This window comes from Budorcas taxicolor, chromosome 5 (assembly GCF_023091745.1).
Source record: "Budorcas taxicolor isolate Tak-1 chromosome 5, Takin1.1, whole genome shotgun sequence".
NCBI classification, from domain to species: Eukaryota; Metazoa; Chordata; class Mammalia; order Artiodactyla; family Bovidae; genus Budorcas; species Budorcas taxicolor.
This window is the reverse complement of record NC_068914.1, coordinates 41,329,655-41,355,804: the sequence shown is the minus strand read 5'-3', so window position 1 is coordinate 41,355,804 and position 26,150 is coordinate 41,329,655. Positions and strand designations below refer to the sequence as shown.

Genomic DNA, 26,150 nt, shown 5'->3' with positions numbered 1-26,150 from the left:
AGCAGAATGGCAGAAAATCAAGGTTCCACTACTCAGACCCCAGTGCTCTCCCTGTGTGGCTGTGGACAGGCAGGCAGCATAGACCCAGCCAGTCATGCTGACCCAGCAGTACCTCTCTTAGGAGGGAACAGAGGTCTTGTTGGAAACTTTGGTCCCAGCTTTCCCATCAGTCACTGCACATGTCTGGCGCTTGAAAATAGGTTCCTTTTTCAATTCTGAGGGAGTCACCTCATCTTGGACAATTCACTAAATCCTGTCTCCCCTCCCAAGGGCCTGATTTAGGATAAAAGAGAGAGAGTGCAGCGCTGCACCAGGCTAGAAACACCACATCCATTCAAGGTATCACCTTCAGAACTAACCAAAAGGTTTATCCAAATCATTCCACCCCAGTGCCTAACTATCACTTACCTGTCTTCCTGCCCTTTCCTCTTCTTTTTCTTGAAAATATCTGTGTCCTTGGCCTGATTTCAGAATCAAGGAAAAAATATGTATCCATAACGCATAATGGAGATTCAAAAAAAGGCAAGAGATTTGTCACCAAAAGAAACAGAAATACCGTTTATTTTTAATATTTTTTCAAGTAGGCATATTAAAGGTAACAGACTCAAAGTTTCATCCTAAAACCCTTTCAAGACTGTGAAAGGCCATTCAGAGAAAATGAACAGCAGAAAGGTCAAACCTTCCATTTTAAGCAAAAGAGAGGGAACATAACATCCGCATGCCCTTGTGGTTTGTCCTAAGTCCGTGTGCTCTACGTAATGCAAAAGGCAGAAGGGACAACTTGACATAGAGAAAGGATCAGAGTAGCTCACAGTCTCTGAACAGGAGTTGGCCATTTCAAAGCAACCCCTTCATGTAAACGAGTCAGATTACGTGGCTGGTATCACAAAATGCAGCTGACTCAAAGAAGTGGACAGAATGGTTATTTAACTGTAGGCCTGTTGTCGCCTAGACTGCTTTCCAAGCAGAGGGGTCTCAGCACTGCACTGCAGCAGACTGACACCATCTTTCTATTCTAGTTTAATAAAGAGGCTATGACACCTACCATTCTCTTTTCTTCTTCCTTCGCTGCCTTCTTTTCTTTGATGTGCTCCTGCAAAACCTTGTAATTCACATAACTCTTTTTGGGAGGCTGAAACGAGAAAGTACACTTATCATTTTTTATCTTGCAAACACTTCCCAGCATCCCCCATCCTGCCTTGCTTAGGTGTTCCCCTCTGTTGTAACCCGGCTGGGGGTGGAAGGCAGAGGCAGCCGCTCACCCGAGCACCCAGCATAATGGCACGTTCCTGTTCCAGGACTCTCTCCTTTCCTTTCCCATAGCCTGTGATCCCAAACCGGTGCACTTCCAAGCGAGCCTGCAGACACAAAGCACAGTCAGACCCAAGTACCTTCCAAAGTCTCCACAAAGGGAACACAGCCGAGGGGTACTGCCCATCAGACACGATGCGCTACACCCCCAACGCTACTATGTGTGACCTGCAGCGGCTGGCTACACCGCATAAGAGTTCTGTCATGGTGGCAGGGAAGCGGCTTTGTGGAGCTCTCACAAAGCTTCATGACTTCCCCACACCATTCTCCCACATTTAATGTAGGCAGCTGAAGCTGAGATTTCTCTGCGCACAAATCAGTGACAAAACAAGGATAACCCACGGAGCTCTGTGGTGCTTTAAACTGAAGTCGCTCAGTTGTGCCCGACTCTTTGCGACCCCATGGACAGTAGCCTACAAGAAGCTCCTCTGTCCATGGGATTTTTCTAGGCAAGAGTACTGGAGTGGGTCGCTGTTTCCTTCTCCAGCGAATTTTCCTGACCCAGGGATCGAACCCAGGTCTCCCGCATTTTAGACAGACGCTTTACCGTCTCAGCCACCAGCGAAGTCCAAGGGGTGCTTTAGATGTGCCCTAAAACAAGCTGTTACCCGCAAAGGCAACAAAGCACCTCCCCAAACATGTCTACTCACACCAAGAAACCCTTTATCACAGCTGCTTCAAACACAGGTTTATTTTCTTTAAAAACATTGTTGGAACGTCCCTGGTGCAGTGGTTAAAAAATCTGCCTTGCAATGCAGGGGATATGGGTCTGACCCCTGGTCAGGGAACTAAACTCCCACAGGTCAAGGAACTATGAGCTTGAGCACGCCACAGCCTGTGCACCACAATCAAAGATCCCGCATAACACAATGAGGATTCGGTGCAGCAAAATAGATACATTAAAAAACCCAACAACTTAAAAAAAAATGCATTATACATAAAAACCATTCTGTAAAACAGAAAAAGACACCAATAGCCACTCTTGGCAGCTGAACTACTTCCTATCTTTTTTCTCACACATTTGTTTTATTTTAATTGGGGGCCAATTACAATACTGTAGTGGTTTTTGCCATATATTCACATGAATCAGCCATGGGTGTACATGTGCTCCCAATTCTGAACGCCCCCCTCCCACCCCATCCTATCCCTCAGGGCCATCCCAGTGCACCAGCCCTGAGTGCCCTGTCTCATGCATCGAACCTGGACTGGCGATCTATTTCACATATGATAATATACATGTTTCAATGCCATTTTCTCAAATCATCCCACCCTCTTCTCCTACAGAGTCCAAAAGTCTGTTCTTTACATCTGTGTCTCTTTTGCTGTCTCGCATATAGGGTCATCATGACCGTCATCTAAATTCCATATGTATGTGTTAATATACGGTATTGGTGTTTCTCTTTCTGGCTTACTTCACTCTGTATAATCGGTTCCAGTTTCATCCACCTCATTAGAACTGATTCAAAAGTGTTCTTTTTAATAGCTGAGTAATATTCCATCGTGTATAGGTACCACAACTTTCTTATCCATTTGTCTGCTGATGTACATCTAGGTTGCTTCCATGTCCTGGCTATTGTAAACAGTGTTGCGATGAACATTGGGGTACACATGTCTCTTTCAATTCTGGGTTCCTAGGTGTGCAAGCCCAGCAGCGGGATTGCTGGGTCATATGGCAGTTCTATTTCCAGTTTTTTAAGGAATCTCCACACTGTTCTCCATAGTGGCTATATTAGCTTGCATTTCCACCAACAGTGTAAGAGGGTTCCTTTTTCTCTGCACCCTCTCCAGCATTTATTTGTAGACTTTTGGACAGCAGCCATTCTGACTGGTGTGAGATGGTATCTCATTGTGGTTTTGATTTGCACTTCTCTGATTATGAGTGATGTTGAACATCTTTTCATGTGTTTGTTAGCTATCTGTATGTCTTCTTTGGAGAAATGTCTGTTTAGTTCTTTGGCACATTTTTTGATTGGGTTGCTTATTTTTCTGGAACTGAGCTGCAGGAGCTGCTTGTATATTTTTGAGATTAATTCTTTGTCAGTTGCTTTGTTTGCTATTATTTTCTCCCATTCTGAAGGCTGTCTTTTCACCTTGCTTATAGTTTTCTTCATTGTGCAAAAGCTTGTAACTTTAATTAGGTCCCATTTGTTTATTTTTGCTTTTATTTCCAGTATTCTGGGAGGTGGGTCATAGAGGATCCTGCTGTGATTTACATCAGAGAGCATTGTGCCTATGTTTTCCTCTAGGATTTTTATAGTTTCTGGTCTTACGTTTAGATCTTTAATCTATTTTGAGTTTATTTCTGTGTATGGTGTTAGAAAGTGTTCTAGTTTCATTCTTTTATAAGTGGTTGACCAGTTTTCCCAGCACCACTTGTTAAAGAGATTGTCTTTTCTACATTGTATACTCTTGCCTCCTTTGTCAAAGGTGTCCATATGTGTGTGGATTTATCTCTGGGCTTTCTATTTTGTTCCATTGATCTATGTTTCTGTCTTTGTGCCAGTACCACAGTGTCTTGATGACTGTGGCTTTGTAGTGGAGCCTGAAGTCAGGCAGGTTGATCCCTCCAGTTCCATTTTTCTTTCTCAAGATTGCGTTGGCTATTCGAGGTTTTTTTGTATTTCCATACAAATTGTGAAATTATTTGTTCTAGTTCTCTGAAAAATACCGTGGGTAGCTTGATAGGGATTGCACTGAATCTATAAATTGCTTTGGGTAGTGTACTCAATTTCACTCTATTGATTCTTCCAATCCATGAACATGGTATGTTTCTCCATCTATTTGTGTCATCTTTGATTTCTTCACCAGTGTTTTATAGTTTTCTATATATAGGTCTTCTGTTTCTTTAGGTAGATTTATTCCTAAGTACTTGATTATCTTCTTTGCAATGATGAATGGAACTGTTTCCTTAATTTCTGTTTTCTCATTGTTAGTATATAGGAATGCAAGGGATTTCTCTGTGTTAATTTTATATCCTGCAACTTTACTATATTCATTGATTAGCTCTAGCAATTTTCTGGTGGAGTCTTTAGGGTTTTCTATGTAGAGGATCACATCATCTGTAAACAGTGAGAGTTTTACTTCTTCTTTTCCAATTTGGATTCCTTTTATTTCTTTTTCTGCTCTGATTGCTGTGGCCAAAACTTCCAGAACTATGTTGAATAGTAGTGGTGAAAGTGGGCACCCTTGTCTTGTTCCTGACTTTAGGGGAAATGCTTCCAACTTTTCACCATTGAGGATAATGTTTGCTGTGGGTTTATCAAATATGGCTTTTATTATGTTGAGGTATGTTCCTTCTATTCCTGCTTTCTGGAGAGTTTTTTTAAATCATAAATGGATGTTGAATTTTGTCAAAGGCTTTCTCTGCATCTATTGAGATAATCATATGGTTTTTATCTTTCAATTTATTAATGTGGTGTATCACATTGATTGATTTGTGAGTATTGAAGAATCCTTCCATCCCTGGGATAAAGCCCACTTGGTCATGATGTATGATCTTTTTAATGAGTTGTTGGATTCTGATTGCTAGAATTTTGCTAAAGATTTTCATATCTATGTTCATCAGTGATATTGGCCTACAGTTTTCTTTTTTTTGTGGCATCTTTGTCAGGTTTTGGTATTAGGGTGATGGTGGCCTCATAGAATGAATTTGGAAGTTTACCTTCCTCTGCAATTTTCTGGAAAAGTTTGAGTAGGATAGGTGTTAGCTCTTCTCTAAATTTTTGGTAGAATTCAGCTGTGAAGCCGTCTGGACCTGGGCTTTTGTTTGCTGGAAGATTTCTGATTACGGTTTCAATTTCCGTGCTTGTGATGGGTCTGTTAAGATTTTCTATTTCTTCCTGGCTCAGTTTTGGAAAGTTGTACTTTTCTAAGAATTTTTCCATTTCTTCCAAGTTGTCCATTTTATTGGCATACAGTTGCTGACAGTAGTCTTTTACAATCCTTATATTTGTGTTGTCTGTTGTGATCTCTCCATTTTCATTTCTAATGTTATTGATTTGATTTTTCTCCCTTTGTTTCTTGATGAGCCTGGCTAATGGTCTGTCAATTTTATTTATCCTCTCAAAGAACCAGCTTTTGGCTTTGTTGCTTTTTGCTATGGTCTCTTTTGTTTCTTTTGCATTTATTTGTGCCCTAATTTTTAAGATTTCCTTCTACTAACTCTGGGGTTCTTCATTTCCTTTTCTAGTTGCTTTAGGTGTAGAGTTAGGTTATTTATTTGACTTTCTTCTGGTTTCTTGAGGTATGCCTGTATTGCTATGAACCTTCCCCTTAGCACTGCTTTTACACTGTCCCACAGGTTTTGAGTTGTTGTGTTTTCATTTTCATTCGTTTCTATGCATATTTTGATTTCCTTTTTGATTTCTTTTGTGATTTGTTGGTTATTCAGCAGCGTGTTGTTCAGCCTCCATGTGCTGGAATTTTTAATAGTTTTTCTCCTGTAACTGAGATCTAATCTTACTGCACTGTGGTCAGAAAGGATGCTTGGAATGATTTCAATTTTTTTGAATTTACCAAGGCTAGATTTATGGCCCAGGATGTGATCTATCCTGGAGAAGGTTCCGTGTGCGTTTGAGAAAAATGTGAAATTCATTGTTTTGGGGTGAAATGTCCTATCGATATCAATTAGGTCTAACTGGTCCACTGTATCATTTAAAGTTTGTGTTTCCTTGCTAATTTTCTGTTTCATTGATCTATCCATAGGTGTAAGTGGGTTATTAAAGTCTCCTATTTTTATTGTGTTACTGTTAATTTCCCCTTTCATACTCCTTAGCATTTGCTTATATATTATTGTGCTCCTATGTTGGGTGCATATATGTTTACAATTGTTGTATCTTCTTCTTGGGTTGATCATTATGTAATGTCCTTCTTTGTCTCTTTTCACGGCCTGTATTTCAAAGTCTATTTTATCTGATATGAGTATTGCTACTCCTGCTTTCTTTTGGCTCCAAATTTGCATTGAACATCTTTTTCCAGCCCTTCACTTTCAGTCTGTATGTGTCCTTTGTTTTGAGGTGGGTCTCTTGTAGACAACATATATAGGGGTCTTGTTTCTTTGTCTTTTGGTTGGGGCATTCAACCCATTTACATTTAAGGTAATTATTGATAAATATGATCCTGTTGCTATTTACTTTGTTGCTTTGGGTTCGAGTTTATAAACCTTTTCTGTATTTCCTGTCTAGGGAAGATCCTTTGGCATTTGTTGAAGAGCTAGTTTGGTGGTGCTGAATCCTCCCAGCGTTTGCTTGTCTGTAAAGCTTTGATTACTCCTTCATACCTGAATGAGATCCTTACTGGGAACAGTAATCTGGGCTGTAGGTTTTTCTCTTTCATCACTTTAAGTATGTCCTGTCATTCCCTCCGGGCTTGAAGAGTTTCTATTGAATGATCAGCTGTTATCCTCATAAGGATACCTTTGTGAGTTATTTGCTGTTTTTCCCTTGCTGCTTTTAATACTTGTTGTGTTTGATCTTCGTTAATTTGATTAATATGTGTGTTGGGGTGTTTCGCCTTGGGCTTATCCTGTTTGGGACTCTGGGTTTCTTGGACTTGGATGGCTATTTCCTTCCCCATTTTAGGGAAGTTTTCGACTATTATCTCCTCATGTATTTTCTCATAGCCTTTCTTTCTGTCTTCTTCTTCTGGGACTCCTATGATTCAAATGTTGGGGCATTTAACATTGTCCAGAGGTCTCTGAAGTTGTCCTCATTTAATTCTTTTTTCTTTTTTCCTCTCTGCTTTGTTTATTTCCACCATTCTATCTTCCACCTCACTTATCCTATCTTCTACCTCAGTTATTCTACTGTTGGTTCCCTCCAGAGTGCTTTTGATCTCAGTTATTGCATTATTCATTATTGAATGACTGATTTTTATTTCTTCTAGGTCCTTTTTAAACGTTTCTTGCATCTTCTCAATCTTTGTCTCCAGACTATTTATCTGTAACTCCATTTTGTTTTCAGATTTTGGATCATTTTTACTACCATTATTCTGAATTCTTTTTCAGGTAGGCTCCCTATCTTCTCATCTTCTTTTGTTTGGTTTGGTGGGCTTTTATCATGTTCCTTTACCTGCTGAATATTTCTCTCCCTTTTCATCTTGTTCAGGTTGCTGTGTTTGGGGTGGCCTTTCTGTATGCTGAAGTTTGTGGATCCTCTTTATTGTGGAGGTTCCTCCCTGTGGGTGGGGTTGGACGAGTGGCTTGTCAAGGTCCCTGGTTAGGGAAGCTTGTGTCAGTGTTCTGGTGGGTGGAGCTGGATCTCTTCTCTCTGGAGTGCAATGATGTTTCCAGTAGTGAGTTTTGAGGTGCCTATGGGTTTGGTGTGACTTTTGTCCGCCTAAAGTTTTGTGCTCAGGTTTATGTTCCTGCATTGTTGGAGAATTAGCTTGGTAAGTCTTGCTCTGAAACTTGTTGGCTCTTGGGTGGAGCTTGGTTTCAGTGTAGGTATCGAGGCTTTTGGATGAGCTCTTGTCGATTAATGTTCCCTGGAATCAGGAACTTTCTGGTGTTCTCAAGTTTTGTATTTAAGCCTCCTGCCTCTGGCTTTCAGTCTTATTCTTACAGTAGACTCAAGACTTCTCTGTTTATACAGCACTGATGATAAAACATCTAGGTTAATGGTGAAAAGATTCTCCACAGCGAGGGATACCCAGAGAGGTTCACAGAGTTATATGGAGAAGAGAAGAGGGAAGAGGGAGATAGAGGTGACCAGGAGGAGAAGAGGGGGAGTCAAAAGGAGAGAGACCAATCTAGCCTGTGATCAGTTCCCTAAGTGTTCTCCACAGCCTGGAACACCCAAAGAGATTCACAAGAGTTAAGTAGAGAAGAGAAGCGGGAGGGAGGAGATAGAGGTGACCTGGGGGAGAAAAAGCAGTCAAAAAGGGGAGAGAGCACTCAAGCCACTAATCACACTCCTAAGTAAAAATGGGCACTGAAGATTGGATTCTTTATGATATTAAAAAAAAAAAAAAACCAAAGTCACAAAGGTTATTAAAAAAATATATGAAATTTGCTTTAAAAATAGGGTCTTTTTTTTTTTTGCAAGGTAATAGTAGGTTTTAAAAATGAAAATTAAAGGAGTAATAAAGAACTTAAAATTTTTTTTTAAATTGTAAGTGATAATAGAAAAAAATATATAGGAATTTCTCTGGAGCTGTTGAGGGCAATGTGGGGTCAGTTCAGTTCCAGCGTATACTTCTTCTCAAGGTCTACAGGCCCCTTCCAATGTAGCCAATGCTGCTGCTGCTGCTACTAAGTTGCTTCAGTTGTGTCCGACTCTGTGTGACCCCGTAGACGGCAGCCCACCAGGCTCCCCTGTCCCTGGGATTCTCCAGGCAAGAACACTAGAGTGGGTTGCCATTTTCTTCTCCAATGCATGAAAGTGAAAGTGAAAGTGAAGTTGTCAGTCGTGTCGGACTCTTCATGACCCCCTGGACTGCAGCCCACCAGGCTCCTCTGTCCATGGGATTTCCCAGGCAAGAGCACTGGAGTGGGGTGCCATCGCCTTCTCCCGCAGCCAATGCTAACAGGGTTTTAGTCTGTTGCACCTGTCACTTCCAAAGCGGCTCCCTCTTCTTCATTCCTTTTGGCCTCCTCTCTTTGCAAGTCTCTTCAGTGTCTAACTTCCGCCCTGACACGGGGGTGAAGGTGGTCGTTTATTCTGGCTCACTTGTTGAGTTGTGCTGCGGGGAGGGAGGAACACTGCAAACAAATATCACTGGCGCGTGTGGGGAGTGCTTGCAGTGTCTGGGCCGCACTGGGTTTGCCCCTGCTCACGGCGTGTGTGCTTTCCTGGTCTACACTGCTCAGGCTCCAGGTTGTTCTGCTGGAGAACCATCTAAGGTGGGCCCTGGGATGCATGCACTTCCCAGGTATAAGCCGCTCAGGTTCAGGTTCTCGGGTACTCAAGGGCACAGACTCGGTTGGGCCTGTGTTTTGTGCCCTTCTGAGGTCCGAGCAGCTCAGGCGACCAGGTGCTTGGCGAGCGCACTCTTCCCAGGTAGGGGTGCGTCTTATCGCCTCCCCGGTCCCAGCCACTTGGGAGGGCCATCTCAGGTGTGCCGTGTGTCTCCTCTGGGGAGCTAATCTCTGTCTGCGACCCTCCTGGTGGGTGTCAACCATCCAAGATCCTGGGAAGAGTTGGTTAGCAACTGGGAGCCTGCTGGCAGTTTGGCAGAGGATGTCTCTGGGGCCGAGTTTGCCCCGTTCTGGCTCTGGCTGTCGCCTGCCTGCCTCCCTGCCTCCAGCGGAGGATGGGCCAGTCCGCGGCTAGCCCTCCTCTGGTATTCATTCAGTCCTTTGTTCTGTGAGCGGGTCTGGCAGTGCCTTAGGTTAGAGCTTTTCGCAGGAAAGTTCTCTCTCTCCTCTGTTTTTATTTTCCTCTTTCTCTCTCTGGCTGTCCCACAGTTTGGGTTGCTGTCTCAGGTCAGCTGCCTCAGACTGCCCTCAGGGCATTCAAGCCCAGACCTTATCCTAAGCAATGCCTGCGCCTCCCTGTTAGCCCCCCGCTTGCTGGTGGCAGATGGGAGCGTCTGGGCTACTTCTCCACTGGGAATTGCAGTTAGGCGCGTAATCTGTGGGGTTTATTTATTTATTTTTTCCTCCTGGTTATGTTGCCCTCTGAGATTCCAAAACTCCCCACAGACCCGCAGGTGAGAGGGTTTCCTGGTGTTGGGAAACTTCTCCTCTTTTATGACTCCCTCCCCAGGACAGATCTCTGTCCCTAACTCTTTTGCCTCTCTTTTTATCTTTTATATTTTGTCCTACCTCCTTTCGAAGACAATGGGCTGCCTTTCTGGGTGCCTGGTGTCCTCCGCCAGTGTTCAGAAGCTGTTTTGCGATATTTGCTCAGGGTTCAAATGATCTTTCAATGAATTTGTGGGGGAGAAAGTGGTCTCCCCATCCTATTCCTCCACCATCTTAGGATCGCCCCCCTTCTCACACATTTTTAAAACCAAGTTACAACCACAGAACACAAACATCCCTGTTTTTCCTACCACTATATCATGGACACTATAATCATAAAACCAGCATGTTTTAAATGGCTATACAGTGTTCAACCTAGTTAATGCAGTCACTGTTCCCTGACCATTGGACAACATAGAAACACATGCATTTTTGGTATTAAAAGCTGGAAAAATAATTTCAAAACACCTACCTTTTCTAAGTTAAATTCTTGTATACCCACATCTTTATCAAGATGGTTTTGGTCTTTAGTTTTGGTCTGAAAAGAAAAAAATAATTATTAAGGATATCTGTTCCTTACAGTATCCATCCACCAAGAGAGTAGTCATGTTTTTAAAAGCTGTGAAACTGGCCCAGATGCCTAGATAACAAACAATAACATATGCTTGTTGCACAAAAGCCTACTTAACAGTGAATGGAAGAAAAATGGAGAAAATTAATTTAAGGTTTCAAAGTTTAAGAAAGGACTGATAAGAAACTAAGAAGAAAGAGAAGTGAGTAAGGGAGAGACCGGTATCTGTATCTCATGCAGTGTACGTGGGAAGCTCTGCATAGTGAGGGGTTTAGAAAGGGGTAACTGCTGAGCAGAATTCTAGAGGGTAAACAGTCATATTAAATAATTCTCCAGACTCAGGACTTGGTGCTTTCATTGCTGTGGCCGGGGGTTCAATCTCTGGTTGAGGAATTAAGATCCCACAAGCCATGAGGGAAAGGGAGGAAGCGGGGGATAGAGGAGAAGGAAAGGGAGGAAGGAAGGAAAGAAGGAAAAAAGGCATAAAGGAACAAATTTCTTTCAGGAACATCAGAAATCTAGAAATGATGGAGACGGGGATTCATAATTCCCAATAGAAAATAATGACACTGCAAATGCCATCAAGATATGTGACTCTGTAGATCAATATACCCCCTGGTTATGGTTACCAATCGATGGAATTAGCCAGAAGTTTAAGACTTCAAGGAAACTCTCTTGTCAATCTGGCCAAGGACAGAGGTCACTATTCAACCCCAGGCCATCCTAGCCGTGCAGCATCTCAAAAAGCAGTCTGGCCTCTGGCTCCGCAGGGTGGAGCCTGTGCAGGATACAGCTGTCCTGTATGGACAGCAATGGACAGGGGAGCGGCTTGTTAAAACCCCTCTGCTGGTCACCTGCCTTAATGGAGTAGGCTCGCTTTGGTTATTCTGCCCTTCTTCCTCTCTTTAACAGCACACCTTCCCAGCTTCTCGTAGCCCAGCTGTTCTACAGGTATGTAGTGCCAGCTCCTGCCCTGTGAGAGGTGGCTAAGGCTAGCTGGGATCACCAGCCCCAAACTGGGCCTGCACAGGGCCCAAGGAAGGGCCTTTCAGGGTCAGGTGCACAAAAGTCAACCCTCAGATCAAGTTGAGCACCTCAATTTTGAACCCACTGAAGCCTGTAACCCAGGCATACCTGCACAGAACACTGATTACCCCACCTTTCCCCCTTCTTCCAATAACCTCTCCCCATGCCTAAGATCATTGTGCTTATCCCATGAAGACCCCAACCCCCTCACTTTTGAGAGGCAGACTGAGACTTGTCCTCCCATCTCCTTGCTTGGCTGCCTGGTGAATAAATTGTACATCGCAGGATCTCAGTGTCCAGCTTGCTGCACGTTGGGCAAATGGACCTGGTTTGGTAACAGATCCTTCTTCATAGTAAAAACAAACATCTGGGAAAAAATTCTTGGCTAATTATCTCATGATGCTGAGTCTTATTAGCATGACCCCACCATTACCTTAACTTTCATCTCTATTTTTAGCTTTAAAACCACTTTAGCACATTAATCAGTGGTCTCCCCTGTTTTCTTTGCCCCTATCCTGACTGTGGTAGGAGGCCCTACTGTCTGCAAGCAACACTCAGTCCTCCTCTACCTCTAGGCTCACAGGAGAACTGGGCTTTGCTCCCTACCTGGAGTCAGGCACGCTGACTTGATTTGTTTTAGCCAAAGACATGTGAGCAGAAGGAAGCATATCCCTTCCACAGAGAACCTTTAAGAGCCTTTATTGACTTACCTTCTTCAGCAAATGGTGGAGCCCCTATCACCCTGGGTCCCTAGATTAGGATGGTGTGGACCACGGCATTCTGCCGACAATCCTGATGAACACATGACATGAGAACAAAATTAACTTCTGCCTTTAAACCACTGAGGTGTAAGGACTACTTGTTACAGAACCACCGTCTCACCTATGCTCACTGATAAAGCCTCCCTGTCCCACACACAAGAGGGAGAAAATTTGGAGATTCTGAGAACTTGTATGTGAGGTTATGAAGAAGAGAGCAAGCTATAAAAAGAAGCTGGGACTTCCCTGGCAGTGCAGTTGTTAAGACTTTGCCTTTCAATGCAGGGGCTGCGAGTTTAATCCTTGGTCAGGGAACTAAGGAAACTAAGATCCCTTACCCTGGCCTCCAAAAACTCAAAACATAAAATGGAAGCAATATTGTAACATATTCAATAAAAACTTTAAAACTGGTCCATGTTAAAAAAAAAAAAAAAAGAGGAAGAGGAGCAGTTTGGGAGTAATGCGTGGGGTGAGGGGGGAAGGCAGGCAGGTTACCAGGCTCAGTGATCTTTCTGATGGGCTGACCAAAAGTATTTTCTCCTGCACTGGTGAGACTTTTATCTATTAGCTACACTGTCCAATCTTTGTCCAATTAGAGAAGAGTTGGGTAAATAAACACTCTCTCTTTAATATGCCAGCAGTTCTGGGAATATTGAGAATTTTCTTTATGTCTTGAGTGTAAATTATTATTTCGGTGGGGGGGGGGGGCAGTCCCAAGATGGTGGAGGAATAGGACAGGGAGACCACTTTCTCCCCAACAAATTCATCCAAAGTTCATCCGAATGCTGAGCAACTTCCACAAAACAATTTCTGAACACTGGCGGAGGACACCAGGCACCCAGAAAGGCAGCCCATTCTCTTCAAAAGGAGGTAGAACAAAATATAGAAGAAAGAAAGAGAGACAAAAGATTTAGGGATGGAGACCTGTCCTGGGGAGGGAGTCGTGAAGGAGGAGAAATTTCCAAACTGTAGGAAACCCTCTCACAGGTGGGTCTGTGGGGAGTTTTGGAAACTCAGAGGGCAACATAACTGGGAGAAAGAAAACCCCACAGAATACGCGCCTAACTGCAACTGGCAGTGGGCAAGGAGCCCGGAGGCTACTGTCCACCACCAGCAGCGCGGGCTGGACAGGGAGGTGCGGGCGGCATAATTGGTGCTTAGGGTAAGGACCCAGCCTGAACGCCCTGAGGACAATCTGAGGGAGCTAACGTGAGATAACTTTCCTGCGAAAGGCTCTAACTCTCAGCCTGGCCCGCTCACAGAAGAAAGGATTGAGCGAATACCAAAGGAGAGCTGGCCAGCTCCGGACAGGCCCCTCCCTGCTGCCAGAGGCAGAGAGGCAGGCAGGTGACAGCCAGAGCCGGAAGGTAAGGGGCTGCTCCATTCTCGGCCCCAGAGACCGGCATCCTCCACCAAACTGTGAGCGGGCTCCCAGTTGCTAACCACGTCTTCCTGGGATCCTGGATGGTTGACATCTGCCAGGAGGGTCTCAGCCTGAGATCAGCTCCCCAGAGGAGACACACAGCACACCGGAGACGGTGCTCTCAGAGCGCACCCAGGAAACCAAGCGGCTGGGACCGGGGAGGTGATTAAGATGCACGGCCCACCTGGGACAGTGCGCTCGCCACGCACCCGGTTGCCTGAGCTGCTCAGACCTGGGAAGGGCACGAAACACACACCCAACCGAGTCTGTGCTCCTGTGGAGTACCCGAGAACCTGAACCTAGCAGCTCAGAGCTGGGAAGTGCACAAAACACAGTGTCCGCTTTGGACAGTGCCCCTGCTGAGCAACCTGGAGCTGGGGCAGACCCAGTGTGGTCCATACACTGCGAGCACTCCCCACACACGCCAGTGATATTTGTTTGCTGTGTTCCTCCCTCCAAACAACACAACTGAATAAGTGAGCCTAAATAAGTGACCACCTTCACCCCCTTGTGTCACGGCGGAAATTAGATACTGAAGAGACTTCCAGAGGAAGCCAAAAGAGACAAAGAGGGAACTCCTCTGGAAGTGACAGGTGCAAAAGATTAAAACCCTGTAGTTAATTAACACTGACTATGCATTGGAGCAGGCCTATAGACCTTAAGAACAAGTACAAGCTGGAACAAGGAAATACCTGAAATGGAACTGACCCCACACTGCCCACAACAGCTCCAGAGAAACTCATAGGTATATTTTTACTATTATCACTTTTTAATTTTTTTAAAAATTTAAGTCCTTTATTACAACTTTAATTTTCATTAGTATAACCTACTATTACCTTGCAAAAGAAAAAGACCCTATTTTTAAAGTAAATTTCATAAATATATATTTTATAATTTTTGTGACTGATTTTGTTTTGTATTTTTAATATTGTATTTTTGAGAGTCTAACCTCTACTCTAGATTTTTAACCTTTGCTTTTTGGTATTTGTTATCAATTCTGTACCTAAATTTAAGAATCGAATGTTCAGTATTCATTTTCACTTCAGGGTGTGATTACTGGCTTGACTGCTCTCTCTCCTTTTGACCCTCTCTCTTCTCCACCAGGTCACCTCTATCTCCTCCTTCCCCCTTCTCTTTTCTACTTAACTCTGTGAATCTCTCAGGGTATTCTGGGCTGTGGAGAAAGGTTAGGGAACTGATTACTGGCTAGATTGGTCTCTCCTCTTTTGACACCCCCTCTTCTCCTCCTGGTCACCTCTATTTCCCTCCTCCCTCTTCTCTTCTTCATGTAACTTTGTGAACCTCTCTGGGTGTCCCTCACTGTGAATTGTTTCACCATTAACCTAGATGTTTTATCATCTGTGCTGTATGAATGGAGACATCTTGATTCTACTGTAAGAATAAGACTGAAAGCCAGAGGCAGGAGGCTTATCTCCAAAACTTGAGAACACCAGAGAACTGCTGATTCCAGGGAACATTAATAGACCAGAATTCACCCAAAAGCCTCCATACCTACACTGAAACCTAGCTCCACCCAAGAGCCAACAAGTTCCAGAGTAAGACATTCCATGCACATCTCCAGCAAAGCAGGAACACAGCCCCAAGCATTAGAAGACCGGTCAACCACCTGCAAAAGAATGAAACTAGAACACTTTCTAACACCATACAAAGAACTAAACTCAAAATGGATTAAAGATCTAAATCTAAGACCTGAAACTATAAAACTCCTAGAGGAAAACACAGGCAAACACTCTCTGACATAAATCACAGCAAGATCCTCAATGACCCACCTCCCAAAGTAATGGAAATAAAAGCAAAAATAAACAAATGGGACCTAATTAAATTTAAAAGCTTTTGCACAATGAAGGAAACTATAAGCAAGGTGAAAAGACAGCCTTCAGAATGGGAAAAATCATTGCAAATGAAGCAACTGACAAAGAATTAATCTCAAAAATATACAAGCAGCTCATGCAGCTCAATACCAGAAGAATAAACGACCCAATCAAAAAATGGGCCAAAGAACTAAACAGACATTTCTCCAAAGAAGACATACAGATGGCTAACAAACACATGCAAAGATGCTCAACATCACTCATGATCAGAGAAATGCAAATCAAAACCACAATGAGGTACCATCTCATGCCAGTCAGAATGGCTGGAATCCAAAAGTCTACAAGCAATAAATGCTGGAGAGGATGTGGAGTAAAGGGAACCCTCTTACACTGTTGGTGGGAATGCAAACTAGTACAGCCACTGTGGAGAACAGTGTGGAGATTCCTTAAAAAAATGGAAATAGAACTGCCAAACGACCCAGCAATCCCACTGCTGGGTATACACACTGAGGAAACCAGAATTGAAAGAGACACATGTACCCCAATGTTCATTGTAGCACTGCTTACAGTAGCGAGGACATGGAAGGAACCTAGATGTCCATCAGCAGATGAGTGGATAAGAAAGTTGTGGTACATATACAGAAGAGAATATTACTCAACTATTAAAAAAACAGTGCATTTGAATCAGTTCTAATGAGGTGGATGAAACTGGAGCATATTATACAGAGTGAAGTAAGTCAGAAAGAGAAACACCAATACTGTATATTAATGCAAATATATGGAATTTAGAAAGATGGTAATGACGACCCTATATACGAGACAGCAAAAGAGACACAGATATAAAAAACAGACTTTTGGACTCTTGGGGAGAAGGCAAGGGTGGGATGATTTGAGAGAATAGCACTGAAACATGTATATTACCATATGTGAAATAGACGACCAGTCCACGTTGGATCCATGAAACAGGGCACTCAAAGGTGGTGCATTGGGACAACACACAGGGATGGGATGGGGATGAAGGTGAGAAGGGGGTTCGGGATGGGGAACACATGTACATCTACAGCCGATGCATGTCAATGTAAGGCAAAAACCACCACAATATTAGCCTCCAATTAAAATAATTCAAAAAATTATTATTTCAACTAGATTAGTTTCTTCCTAATACCTCTCTGACTGGATCCACTAAAGAGCAGGGGACTTGGTACAGCTGAAGGGTGATGCTCAAGGGTAGCCCTGGAATACTGCAGGCTTCCCAGGTGGCTTAGCAGAAAAAGAATCATCCTGAAATGCAGGAGACAGAGGCATCTATGGTTTGATCCCTGGGTCAGGAAAATCCCCTAGAGGAGGGCATGGCAACCCAATCCAGTATTCTTGCCTGGAGAATGCCATGAACAGAAGAGCTTGGCAGGCTACAGTCCACAAGGTTGCAGAGAGTTGGACATGACTGAAGCAGCTGAGCATGCACACGGGATACTAGAGACTATGAGGGCAGTAAGAAGCGGGGGCAGTAACTGGACAGAATGTCTTTAGGGCTAATGACACTTCTGGCGCAGTGCACTCGTGTTCCTCGAGGGACAAACAGCCTAACTAACCCACACTCCTCTCACTAGTGTCGTAGTTAGGCAAACAGCTTTTAAGCCAGAAAGCCTGGGGTCAGAACTTGAGCACTTTTTTCATATCCACAACCCTTCATCTGGAATCCTAAGAAAATTCAGAAGGAAATACTGTGAATATACTGAATGCTGTGTACATTTCCGTCCTTTATTTTGCCCATCTTTGCATGAAATGTTCCCTTTGTATCTCTAACTTTCTTGAAGAGATCTCTATAATCTTTCCCATTCAATGGTACACAATGGGATATTGTGTACCATTTCCAGTGGGGTCTAAGACAGCAACTCATGATTAAGCACATTCACATTTCTGTAGCAATGCCTGTAAATATTTATGTCATATGGAACCAACAAAAATAACTCTTAAGCCTCACATCAGCTCAGGCCAGTTTTGTTGCCAAATAAATCTGTACCAAACTTACCAAAAAAAACACACCAAAAACCTAAACTTGTGCTTTCCAAAGCTCTGGGGTATTGAAGTTGCATATATGGGATGGTGGGGCGACTGTTTATATGCAAGCAAATCATTAAATCTCTCTAGGCATCAATCTCCTCTGCAAAAGGAAAACAGGTTACATGAATTGTGAAGATTCAATGAAATACTGAACTAGTTAAGGAACATAAATAATCACTTTTAGTATATAGCAGGAGAAGGCAATGGCACCCCACTCCAGTACTCTTGCCTGGAAAATCCCATGGATGGCGGAGCCTGGTGGGCTGCAGTCCATGGGGTCGCTAAGAGTCGGACACAACTGAGCGACTTCACTTTCACTTTTCACTTTCTTGCATTGGAGAAGGAAATGGCAACTCACTCCAGTGTTCTTGCCTGGAGAATCCCAGGGACGGGGGAGCCTGGTGGGCTGCCGTCTATGGGGTCGCACAGAGTCGGACACGACTGAAGCGACTTAGCAGCAGCAGCAGCAGCAGCAGTATACAGCAACCACTCAGGAAATGGGGCTTCCCTAGGGACTTAGATGGTAAAGAATCTCCTGCAATGTGGGAGACCTGGGTTCGATCCCTGGGTCATGAAGATCCCCTAGAGAAGGGAATGACTACCCACTCCAGTATTCTTGCCTGGAGAATCCCACGGACAGAGGAGCCTGGTGGGCTACAGTCATGGGACTGCAATGAGTTCGACATGAGTGAGCAACAAATATACACAGTAAGCTTTCAAGAAATACTGGCAAATCTTTACTTAGCAATGCATTACAGGCTCAGAAGCAGTGTGCGTGCGCCACAGTCCACGCCATAGGATCCATGCGTCCCTTCTGACCTACGGTACACTGCTCTACTGTTCTTACTATGTCTTTCTTGTCTCTTTTCTACAGAGGCCACAGAGGAGGCTAAGGTTCATAAGATGGACCCGCGTTAAGGATGGAGAAATAGGCTTATCAGACACAGCCCTGATGGCTGAATAATACTTGGATCGTTTAAGCTGCACCTGACCCTTTCCTAAGAGCACAGGAACTTTCTTCCTCACAGGCAGCCTTGCACTCATTAAAGAGTGGGCTCATTCACTCCACTCTCAAATCACAAGTCTAGGCCACCCTGTTTTGAACCTGGACCCTGCAGTAAACACCTCACCCAGTCCCCTCACGCCTCTGGCTACTGCTTTACCTATAATCCATTTACCATGCAGGGGACATAGCAATGTTTTCAAAATATAAATCAGATCACTTCACGCCCCTGCTTAAATTCTTCCATGTGGTTCTCCATGCACTTTAAACCCAAAGGCCCCAAGCCTCTGGGGCCTGGTGTGACTGGCCCACACCTTCTACCCTGTGTCCTCCTCCTGCTAGTCTCCCAGCTCCTAGAAACTTGCAGGCCTCCATATAGCTCAGGACATCAGCAGAGCCGTCTTCTGCCTACACTGCTCTCTTCTCTCCCATCCCTGGCACCCTTCAACAGTGTCAGCCTAGAGTCACCTCCTTGGACGCTTCCAACCACCTGCTCCAATGGAGGTTCTGCCTGTTACTCTCAGGACCCTGCATTTCCTTCAGAGTGTCTGTAACACTTTTAAAGTATATTATTAATTTATGCAGGGTTTGCCTGACTGCACTCATAAACAATATACTCCATGAAAACAGAGGACTATTATCTTGTTTACTGTGGCATCTCCTAGGTCTGGCAAATAGTAGGCACCCAATTACTTACGGAATAAATGAATGAACGAGTCAACGTAAAGGTGACCTCTGACCTACTGTTTCTTGTCAAATTACTTCTGTAATCAGAACTTTACAAATGGGACATGATCAGGAAGGTTTTCACGGGTCAGATATCTGGGATGGGTTAAATATACAAACGGTGGCTGTGCTGCTGCGTCACTTCAGTCGTGTCCAACTCTGTGCAACCCCATAGATGGCAGCTCACCAGGCTCCCCCATCCCTGGGATTCTCCAGGCAAGAACACTGGAGTGGGTTGCCATTTCCTTCTCCAATGCAAGTGAAAAGTGAAAGTGAAGTCGCTCAGTCGTGTCCGACTCTTAGCGACCCCACGGACTGCAGCCCACCAGGCTCCTCCATCCATGGGAGTTTCCAGGCAAGAGTACTGGAGTGGGGTGCCATTGCCCTCTCCGACAAATGGTGGCCAAGTTCCCAAATGAGTCCATTAAAAGGGGTTCTGATCACCAACTCCAATGTAGGGGAGAAGGTTGCCTCGCATGTGGGAGCCAGGTACAATAAAGCAGTGTACTGTAGACCAGAACACACACAGAACACACAGCTGGGCGTTCACAGCTCAACGCAATTCCAACAGTATGTACCGGAGACAACACAGATCCCACAGGCAAAGGGCTCAGTCCGATAATACCATCCCCACTTCAGACCAGCTGCAAGCCCAGATTGTTACCTGTAGCACGTCTGACCCACCACCTACAGACTGCAAGTTCTCCTGACCCCCTTCTTGTGTTCAACTAATTTGCTCAAGCAGCTTACATAACTCAAAAAACCCGTTTACTTCCTAGAACACCAGTTTATTCTAAAAGGTTGTAACTTGGGGACAGTCAGATGGAGGAGATGCAGAGGGCAGGCATGTGGGAAGCAGAGAGGACCCTGCACCCCCTCTCTGGGCCCCACTCTCACAGCACCTCCACATGCTCACCAACCCAGAAGCTCTCCAAATCAAACCCCATCCTCTGTGGAGTTTCAGAGGTTTCCTCACACAGGCATAATTGAGTACATCTGCCCTCTCCAGCTGTGAAAAGAAGAGACGAGAAAAGCAAAGGAGAAAAGAAAAGATATAAGCATCTGAATGCAGAGTTCCAAAGAATAGCAAGGAGAGATAAGAAAGCCTTCCTCAGTGATCAATGCAAAGAAATTGAGGAAAACAACAGAATGGGAAAGACTAGAGATTTCTTCAAGAAAGTTAGAGATACCAAGGGAATATTTCATGCAAAGATGGGCTCAATAAAGTACAGAAATGGTATGGACCTAACAGAAGCAGAAGATATTAAGAAGAGATGGCAAGAATACACAGAACTGTACAAAAAAGAGCTTCATGACCCAGATAATCACGATGGTGTGATCACTCACCTAGAGCCAGACATCCTGGAATGTGAAGTCAAGTGGGCCTTAGAAAGCATCACTACGAACAAAGTTAGTGGAGGTGATAGAATTGCAGTTGAGCTATTTCAAATCCTGAAAGATGATGCTGTGAAAGTGCTGCACTCAATATGCCAGCAAATTTGGAAAACTCAGCAGTGGCCACAGGACTGGAAAAGGTCCGTTTTCATTCCAATCCCAAAGAAAGGCGACGCCAAAGAATGCTCGAACTACCACACAATTGCACTCATCTCACACACTAGTAAAGTAATGCTCAAAATTCTCCAAGCCAGGCTTCAACAATATGTGAACTGTGAACTTCCAGATGTTCAAGCTGGTTTTAGAAAAGGCAGAGGAACCAGAGATCAAATTGCCAACATCTGCTGAATCATCAAAAAAACAAGAGAGTTCCAGAAAAACATCTATTTCTGCTTTATTGACTATGCCAAAGCCTTTGACTGTGTGGATCACGATAAACTGTGGAAAATTCTGAAAGAGATAAACATACCAGACCACCTGACCTGCCTCTTGAGAAACTTGTATGCAGGTCAGGAAGCAACAGGTAGAACTGGACATGGAACAGCAGACTGGTTCCAAATAGGAAAATGAGTGCATCAAGGCTGTCTATTGTCACCCTGCTTATTTAACTTCTATGCAGAGTACATCATGAGAAACGCTGGGCTGGAAGAAGCACAAGCTGGAATCAAGACTGCAGGGAGAAATATCAAAAACCTCAGATAAGCAGATGACACCGCCCTTATGGCAGAAAGTGAGGAGGAACTAAAAAGCTTCTTGATGAAAGTGAAAGAGGAGAGTGAAAAAGTTGGCTTAAAGCTCAACATTCAGAAAACAAAGATCATGGCATCTGGTCCCATCACTTCATGAGAAATAGATGGGGAAACACTGGAAACAGTGTCAGATATTTTTGGGGGCTCCAAAATCACTGCAGATGGTGACTGCAGCCATGAAATTAAAAGACACTTACTCCTTGGAAGGAAAGTTATGACCAACCTAGATAGGATATTAAAAAGCAGAGACATTATTGTGCCAACAAAGGTCTGTCTAGTGAAGAATATGGTTTTTCCAGTGGTCATGTATGGATGTGAGAGTTGGACTGTGAAGAAAGTTTGAGCACCGAAGAATTGATGCTTTTGAACTGTGGTGTTGGAGAAGACTCTTGAGAGTCCCTTGGAGTGCAAGGAGATCCAACCAGTCCATCCTAAAGGAGATCAGTCCTGGGTGTTTATTGGAAGGACTGATGGTGAAGCTGAAACTCCAGTACTTTGGCCACCTCATGCAAAGAGTTGACTCAGTGGAAAAGACCCTGATGCTGGGAGGGATTGGGGGCAGCAGGAGAAGGGGACGACAGAGGATGAGATGGCTGGATGGCATCACCGACTCAATGGACATGAGTTTGAGTAAACTCCGGGAGTTGGTGATGGACAGGGAGGCCTGGCGTGCTGCAATTCATGGGGTTGCAAAGATTCGGACACGACTGAGCGACTGAACTGACTGACTGACTGCCTTCTCCAGTGGTCAGGGGGTAGGACTGAACTATCCAGTCCTCTAATCACAAGGCTGGTTCTCCTGGCAACTAGTTCCCACTCAAGGATGCTTTCCAAGTCACTTCACTAACAGAAAGGACACCTTTATTTCTCTCATCTTTGAAGAAATTCTAAGAGTTTTAGGAGTTCTATGCCAGAAACAGGGGCAAATGTTTAATGTAATATTTCTTATTATAAATCACCATATCACACCCAAGAATATCTGTTTCAATACACTGTGTAGTTGGATCATTTTTGATGGCACAACCTAAATTCTGGGAAAAGAAGGTCACTTACTTCCCAGTACCTCTTGTGTTCTCAAGAGTACTTCAGACAACAGACGGCAACAGGAACTCACATGGAGAATTGACTAGTTGGGGGAGCCACATGAATGGAGAAATAAAGGAAAACAGGAATAAAAAACAAACAGAATACTTCAAAGATGACCAGCTGTTCCTGTGACTGGTCAGTGGAAGCCGCCATTATTTTATCATGTCTGTTTCCATGTCTATCTGACTGTCCGATGGTGACTTGTAAGTTTTCAGAGAGCAGGGGCCACAACATGTACATTTCCCCATGTTCTGCAAACTCTTAGCATAGCATTATGTGTCCTAATTACTCCAAAGAATTGGCCTTTGCCTGGTGTGCCTTATACCCAGGATATGCCATAATGACTAGCACAATATTAATTTGCAGTTATTTATATGTTGCAATATCAGCATTCTAAAGTCTTTTTATGGGCATATGTATTTTCATTGTGTTCACATACTGTCTCCTTAGCCAGACACATTTACATCTTCAGAAGATAAATTTTTTAAAGGAGAAAAGGGCAGAACACCAAGAAGAGCTAAAAAATTTCATCAAGATGAGGAAGTTCAAATGTAAAATGAGGACTTCCCTGCTGGTTCAGTGGTTAAGAACCCACCTGCGAAGGCAGGGGACCCAGGTTCAGTCCCTGGTCCAGGAAGATTCCACATGTCGCAGGGCAACTAAGCCCGTGCACCACAACTAAGCCCATGTGCTCTGCAGCAGGAGAACCCACGGCAATGAGAAGCCCACTCACCAAAACCAGAGAACAGCCCCACTCACCACAACCGGAGAACAGCCCCGCTCACCACTGCCAGAGAACAGCCCCGCTCACCACTGCCAGAGAACAGCCTTCGCAGCAGCGAAGACCCAGCACAGCCCAGAATAAACAAACAAACAAAAAGGTCCACATCAAAAGGTAAAGCGAGCTGAGGTTCCTGAGAAAAGCCAACTATAGTGAAAGGGGATTCTGTAGAGCAGAAAGAAAAAGCCTGCTGTACATGTTCTATTATTAAGAGACAGAGAGATACAGACTCATTCAATGACAACTTTTTTTGTCATTTCTATTAGTAAAAAACAAAATAAAACTCTATTCCAGAAGGATGAACGCAAGTGAATATAAGAGGAAACTAAAGACCGAGACATTTCAGGAAACGAGGGTATCTAGATGCTTAGTCATCAGTTAAATTCCCCAAAGGCAGTACTGTATTTCACAGCACTGTTCTCCAACCTTCTTCATTATCATGGCACACACAGAAAATACTAATATTTGTCTGGCCCAAGGTAGTACCCTATGCAAAGAATACCAATCTTTGGAAGCTCCCTGGCTGGCCAGCTTGGGAGCTCTGGCTACAAGGGCCAAAAGAATCCATTTCTTATCTGCCTGTAAGGATTCCCGTTGCCCCAGTACTTGGATACTATAAGAATTGGAAAGCTGACCTAGGATCAAAGGAGATATGGCTACATCCTAGCCTGTGTTCACACGTTCATCAAGAATGTGCAAGCCTAGCTGTCTCTGCAGTGGGTTGAATCACGGTCTTCAAACAGATATGCTGCTGCTGCTGCTGCTAAGTCGCTTCAGTCGTGTCTGACTCTGCGCGACCCCACAGACGGCAGCCCACCAGGCTCCCCCGTCCCTGGGATTCTCCAGGCAAGAACACTGGAGTGGGTTGCACTAAAGCCAGGAATCTGTGAATGCGACCTTCTCTAGAAAAAGAATCTCTGTAGTGTTATCAAGTTAAGGATTTCATGATGAGATCCATCCCAGATTTAGGGTGGCCCTACATCCAAGGATGTATTAAAAAGCAGAGACATCACTTTGCCTAACAAAGGTTTGTTTAGTCAAAGCTATGGTTTTTTCCAGCAGTCATGTATTGATGTGAGAGCTGGACTGTAAAGAAGGCTGAGCACCGAAAAATTGATGCTTTCAAATTGTGCTGCTGGAGAAGACTCTGGAGAATCCCTTGGACAGCAAAGAGATCAAAGCAGTCAATCTTAAAGGAAATCAACCCGGAATATTCACTGTAAGGACTGATGCTAAAGCTGAAGCTCCAATACTGGACCACCCGACGTGAAGAGCTTATTTTTCTTGGAAAAGACTCAGATGCTGGAAAAGACTGAAGGCAAAAGAAGAGGACAGCAGAGGATGAGATATTTAGACAGCATCACCAACTCAATGGCCATGACTCTGAGCCAACTCCAAGAGGTAATGGAGATCAGAGGAGCCTGGCGTGCTGCAGTCCACCAGATCACAAATAGCTGAACAGGATTTAGCAACTGAACAACAACACATCCAATGATGGGTGTCGTTCCAAGAGAAAGGCAAGAGATTTGACACTCAGGCACCAGGAAGAAGGCCACATACAGACGGAAGAAGAGTTTAGTGTTCTGTAAGTGTCGGAAGATGGAAGAAGCAAGGAAGAACTCACCCTCTGAAGAAGGGAGCAGGGCCCAGCCAACACCATTAATTTGGACTTTGAGGCTGCAGAACTGTGAGAGAATTAATTTCCCTACAGCAGCCCCAAGAAACCAAGACAATCCTCTTTTTCTTTTGCTGACAGACAAGTTTATAGGACATGCAGAAAGCAACAGAAATGTAAATATCTGGATTTCTGCAATGAACTTGACAAAAACTTGTGAAAAAGTTTGGATAAGCAAGCACACCTCTCTCGTGGACTGAATTCTGGGCCAGAATTACAAATGCAGCCCGAGGCTGCTGCTCAGCAGAATCCCTCTGCTTTTCATCAGAATGGAAGTTCCTTGAGAGAAGGCAGTTTTTGCCTGTTTTGTTCACTGCTACACCGCAGTGCCTAGAACTGCGGCAGGACAACATGAGGGTTTTCACCATATGAGCCGACTCATTACCTTTGCGTTCTCCTCTTGATCTGGGCTCTGTTTTCTTTTTTTACTTCGGCTGTGAAACTGTACCACTTCTACTGGCTCCCTGTCATTCCTTGGGGGAGAGCGGGCTGCTGCAGCTCCAGAGACTACAGGCCCCGCAGGGGAACCACTGGGGGTCACAGCAGGAGTGCCCTGCAGCTCTTCCTGGAGCTCCTGGAAGAAGCTGGCAGCACTCTTCCTCTGGCCTCTGACAAGAGATTCGGGCTGGGGAGCTGGCTCTGTTGCCAAGGATGCCAGGGTCCCCGTACCTCTCTTCTTCTCTCTCTTTTTTCTGACTCTTTTCTCTTCTGTTTCATCTTCTGTCTCTCCTGTTTTTTTGAACACAAAAAGGAAGAATAAATATTTTGTGCTTCAGCTGTCACCAATATCAAATCATATGAATGCACGTGTCCACATGTCACAGTTTACAAACACCCAGAAATACACACAAAGAAGATATTTGTTTTTCTTCAGAGGGTCGTATCCAGTATCTACACAATCCAGACTCCAAAGCACTTAGTCATCTCTTCCCAAAGTAATTACACTCATGTCTTTGATTCTTAGTACAATTACCCAGTCCTTACCTTGGTCCTGACTAAAAGCGTCATCCTAGCTGGCTCACAGTCTGTGCTAAAAGTGTACGTACATCCACCACTGCTTCTTTTTA

The 26,150-nt window shown here is 44.2% G+C and overlaps 1 protein-coding gene across 1 annotated transcript in view; it reads right to left on the bottom strand.

Moving 5' to 3' along the window:
• C5H1orf131 (chromosome 5 C1orf131 homolog) overlaps positions 1 to 26,150 on the bottom strand; it is a 32,499-nt gene that overhangs the window by 1,745 nt on the left and 4,604 nt on the right. The window contains exons 2-6 of the mRNA XM_052640896.1: positions 25,469 to 25,812; positions 10,467 to 10,532; positions 1,263 to 1,358; positions 1,046 to 1,132; positions 409 to 461 (exon numbers count right to left, since the gene is read on the bottom strand). Coding sequence (XP_052496856.1) covers positions 409 to 461; positions 1,046 to 1,132; positions 1,263 to 1,358; positions 10,467 to 10,532; positions 25,469 to 25,812 — 646 coding nt within the window. The remainder of the gene's footprint in view (positions 1 to 408; positions 462 to 1,045; positions 1,133 to 1,262; positions 1,359 to 10,466; positions 10,533 to 25,468; positions 25,813 to 26,150) is intronic.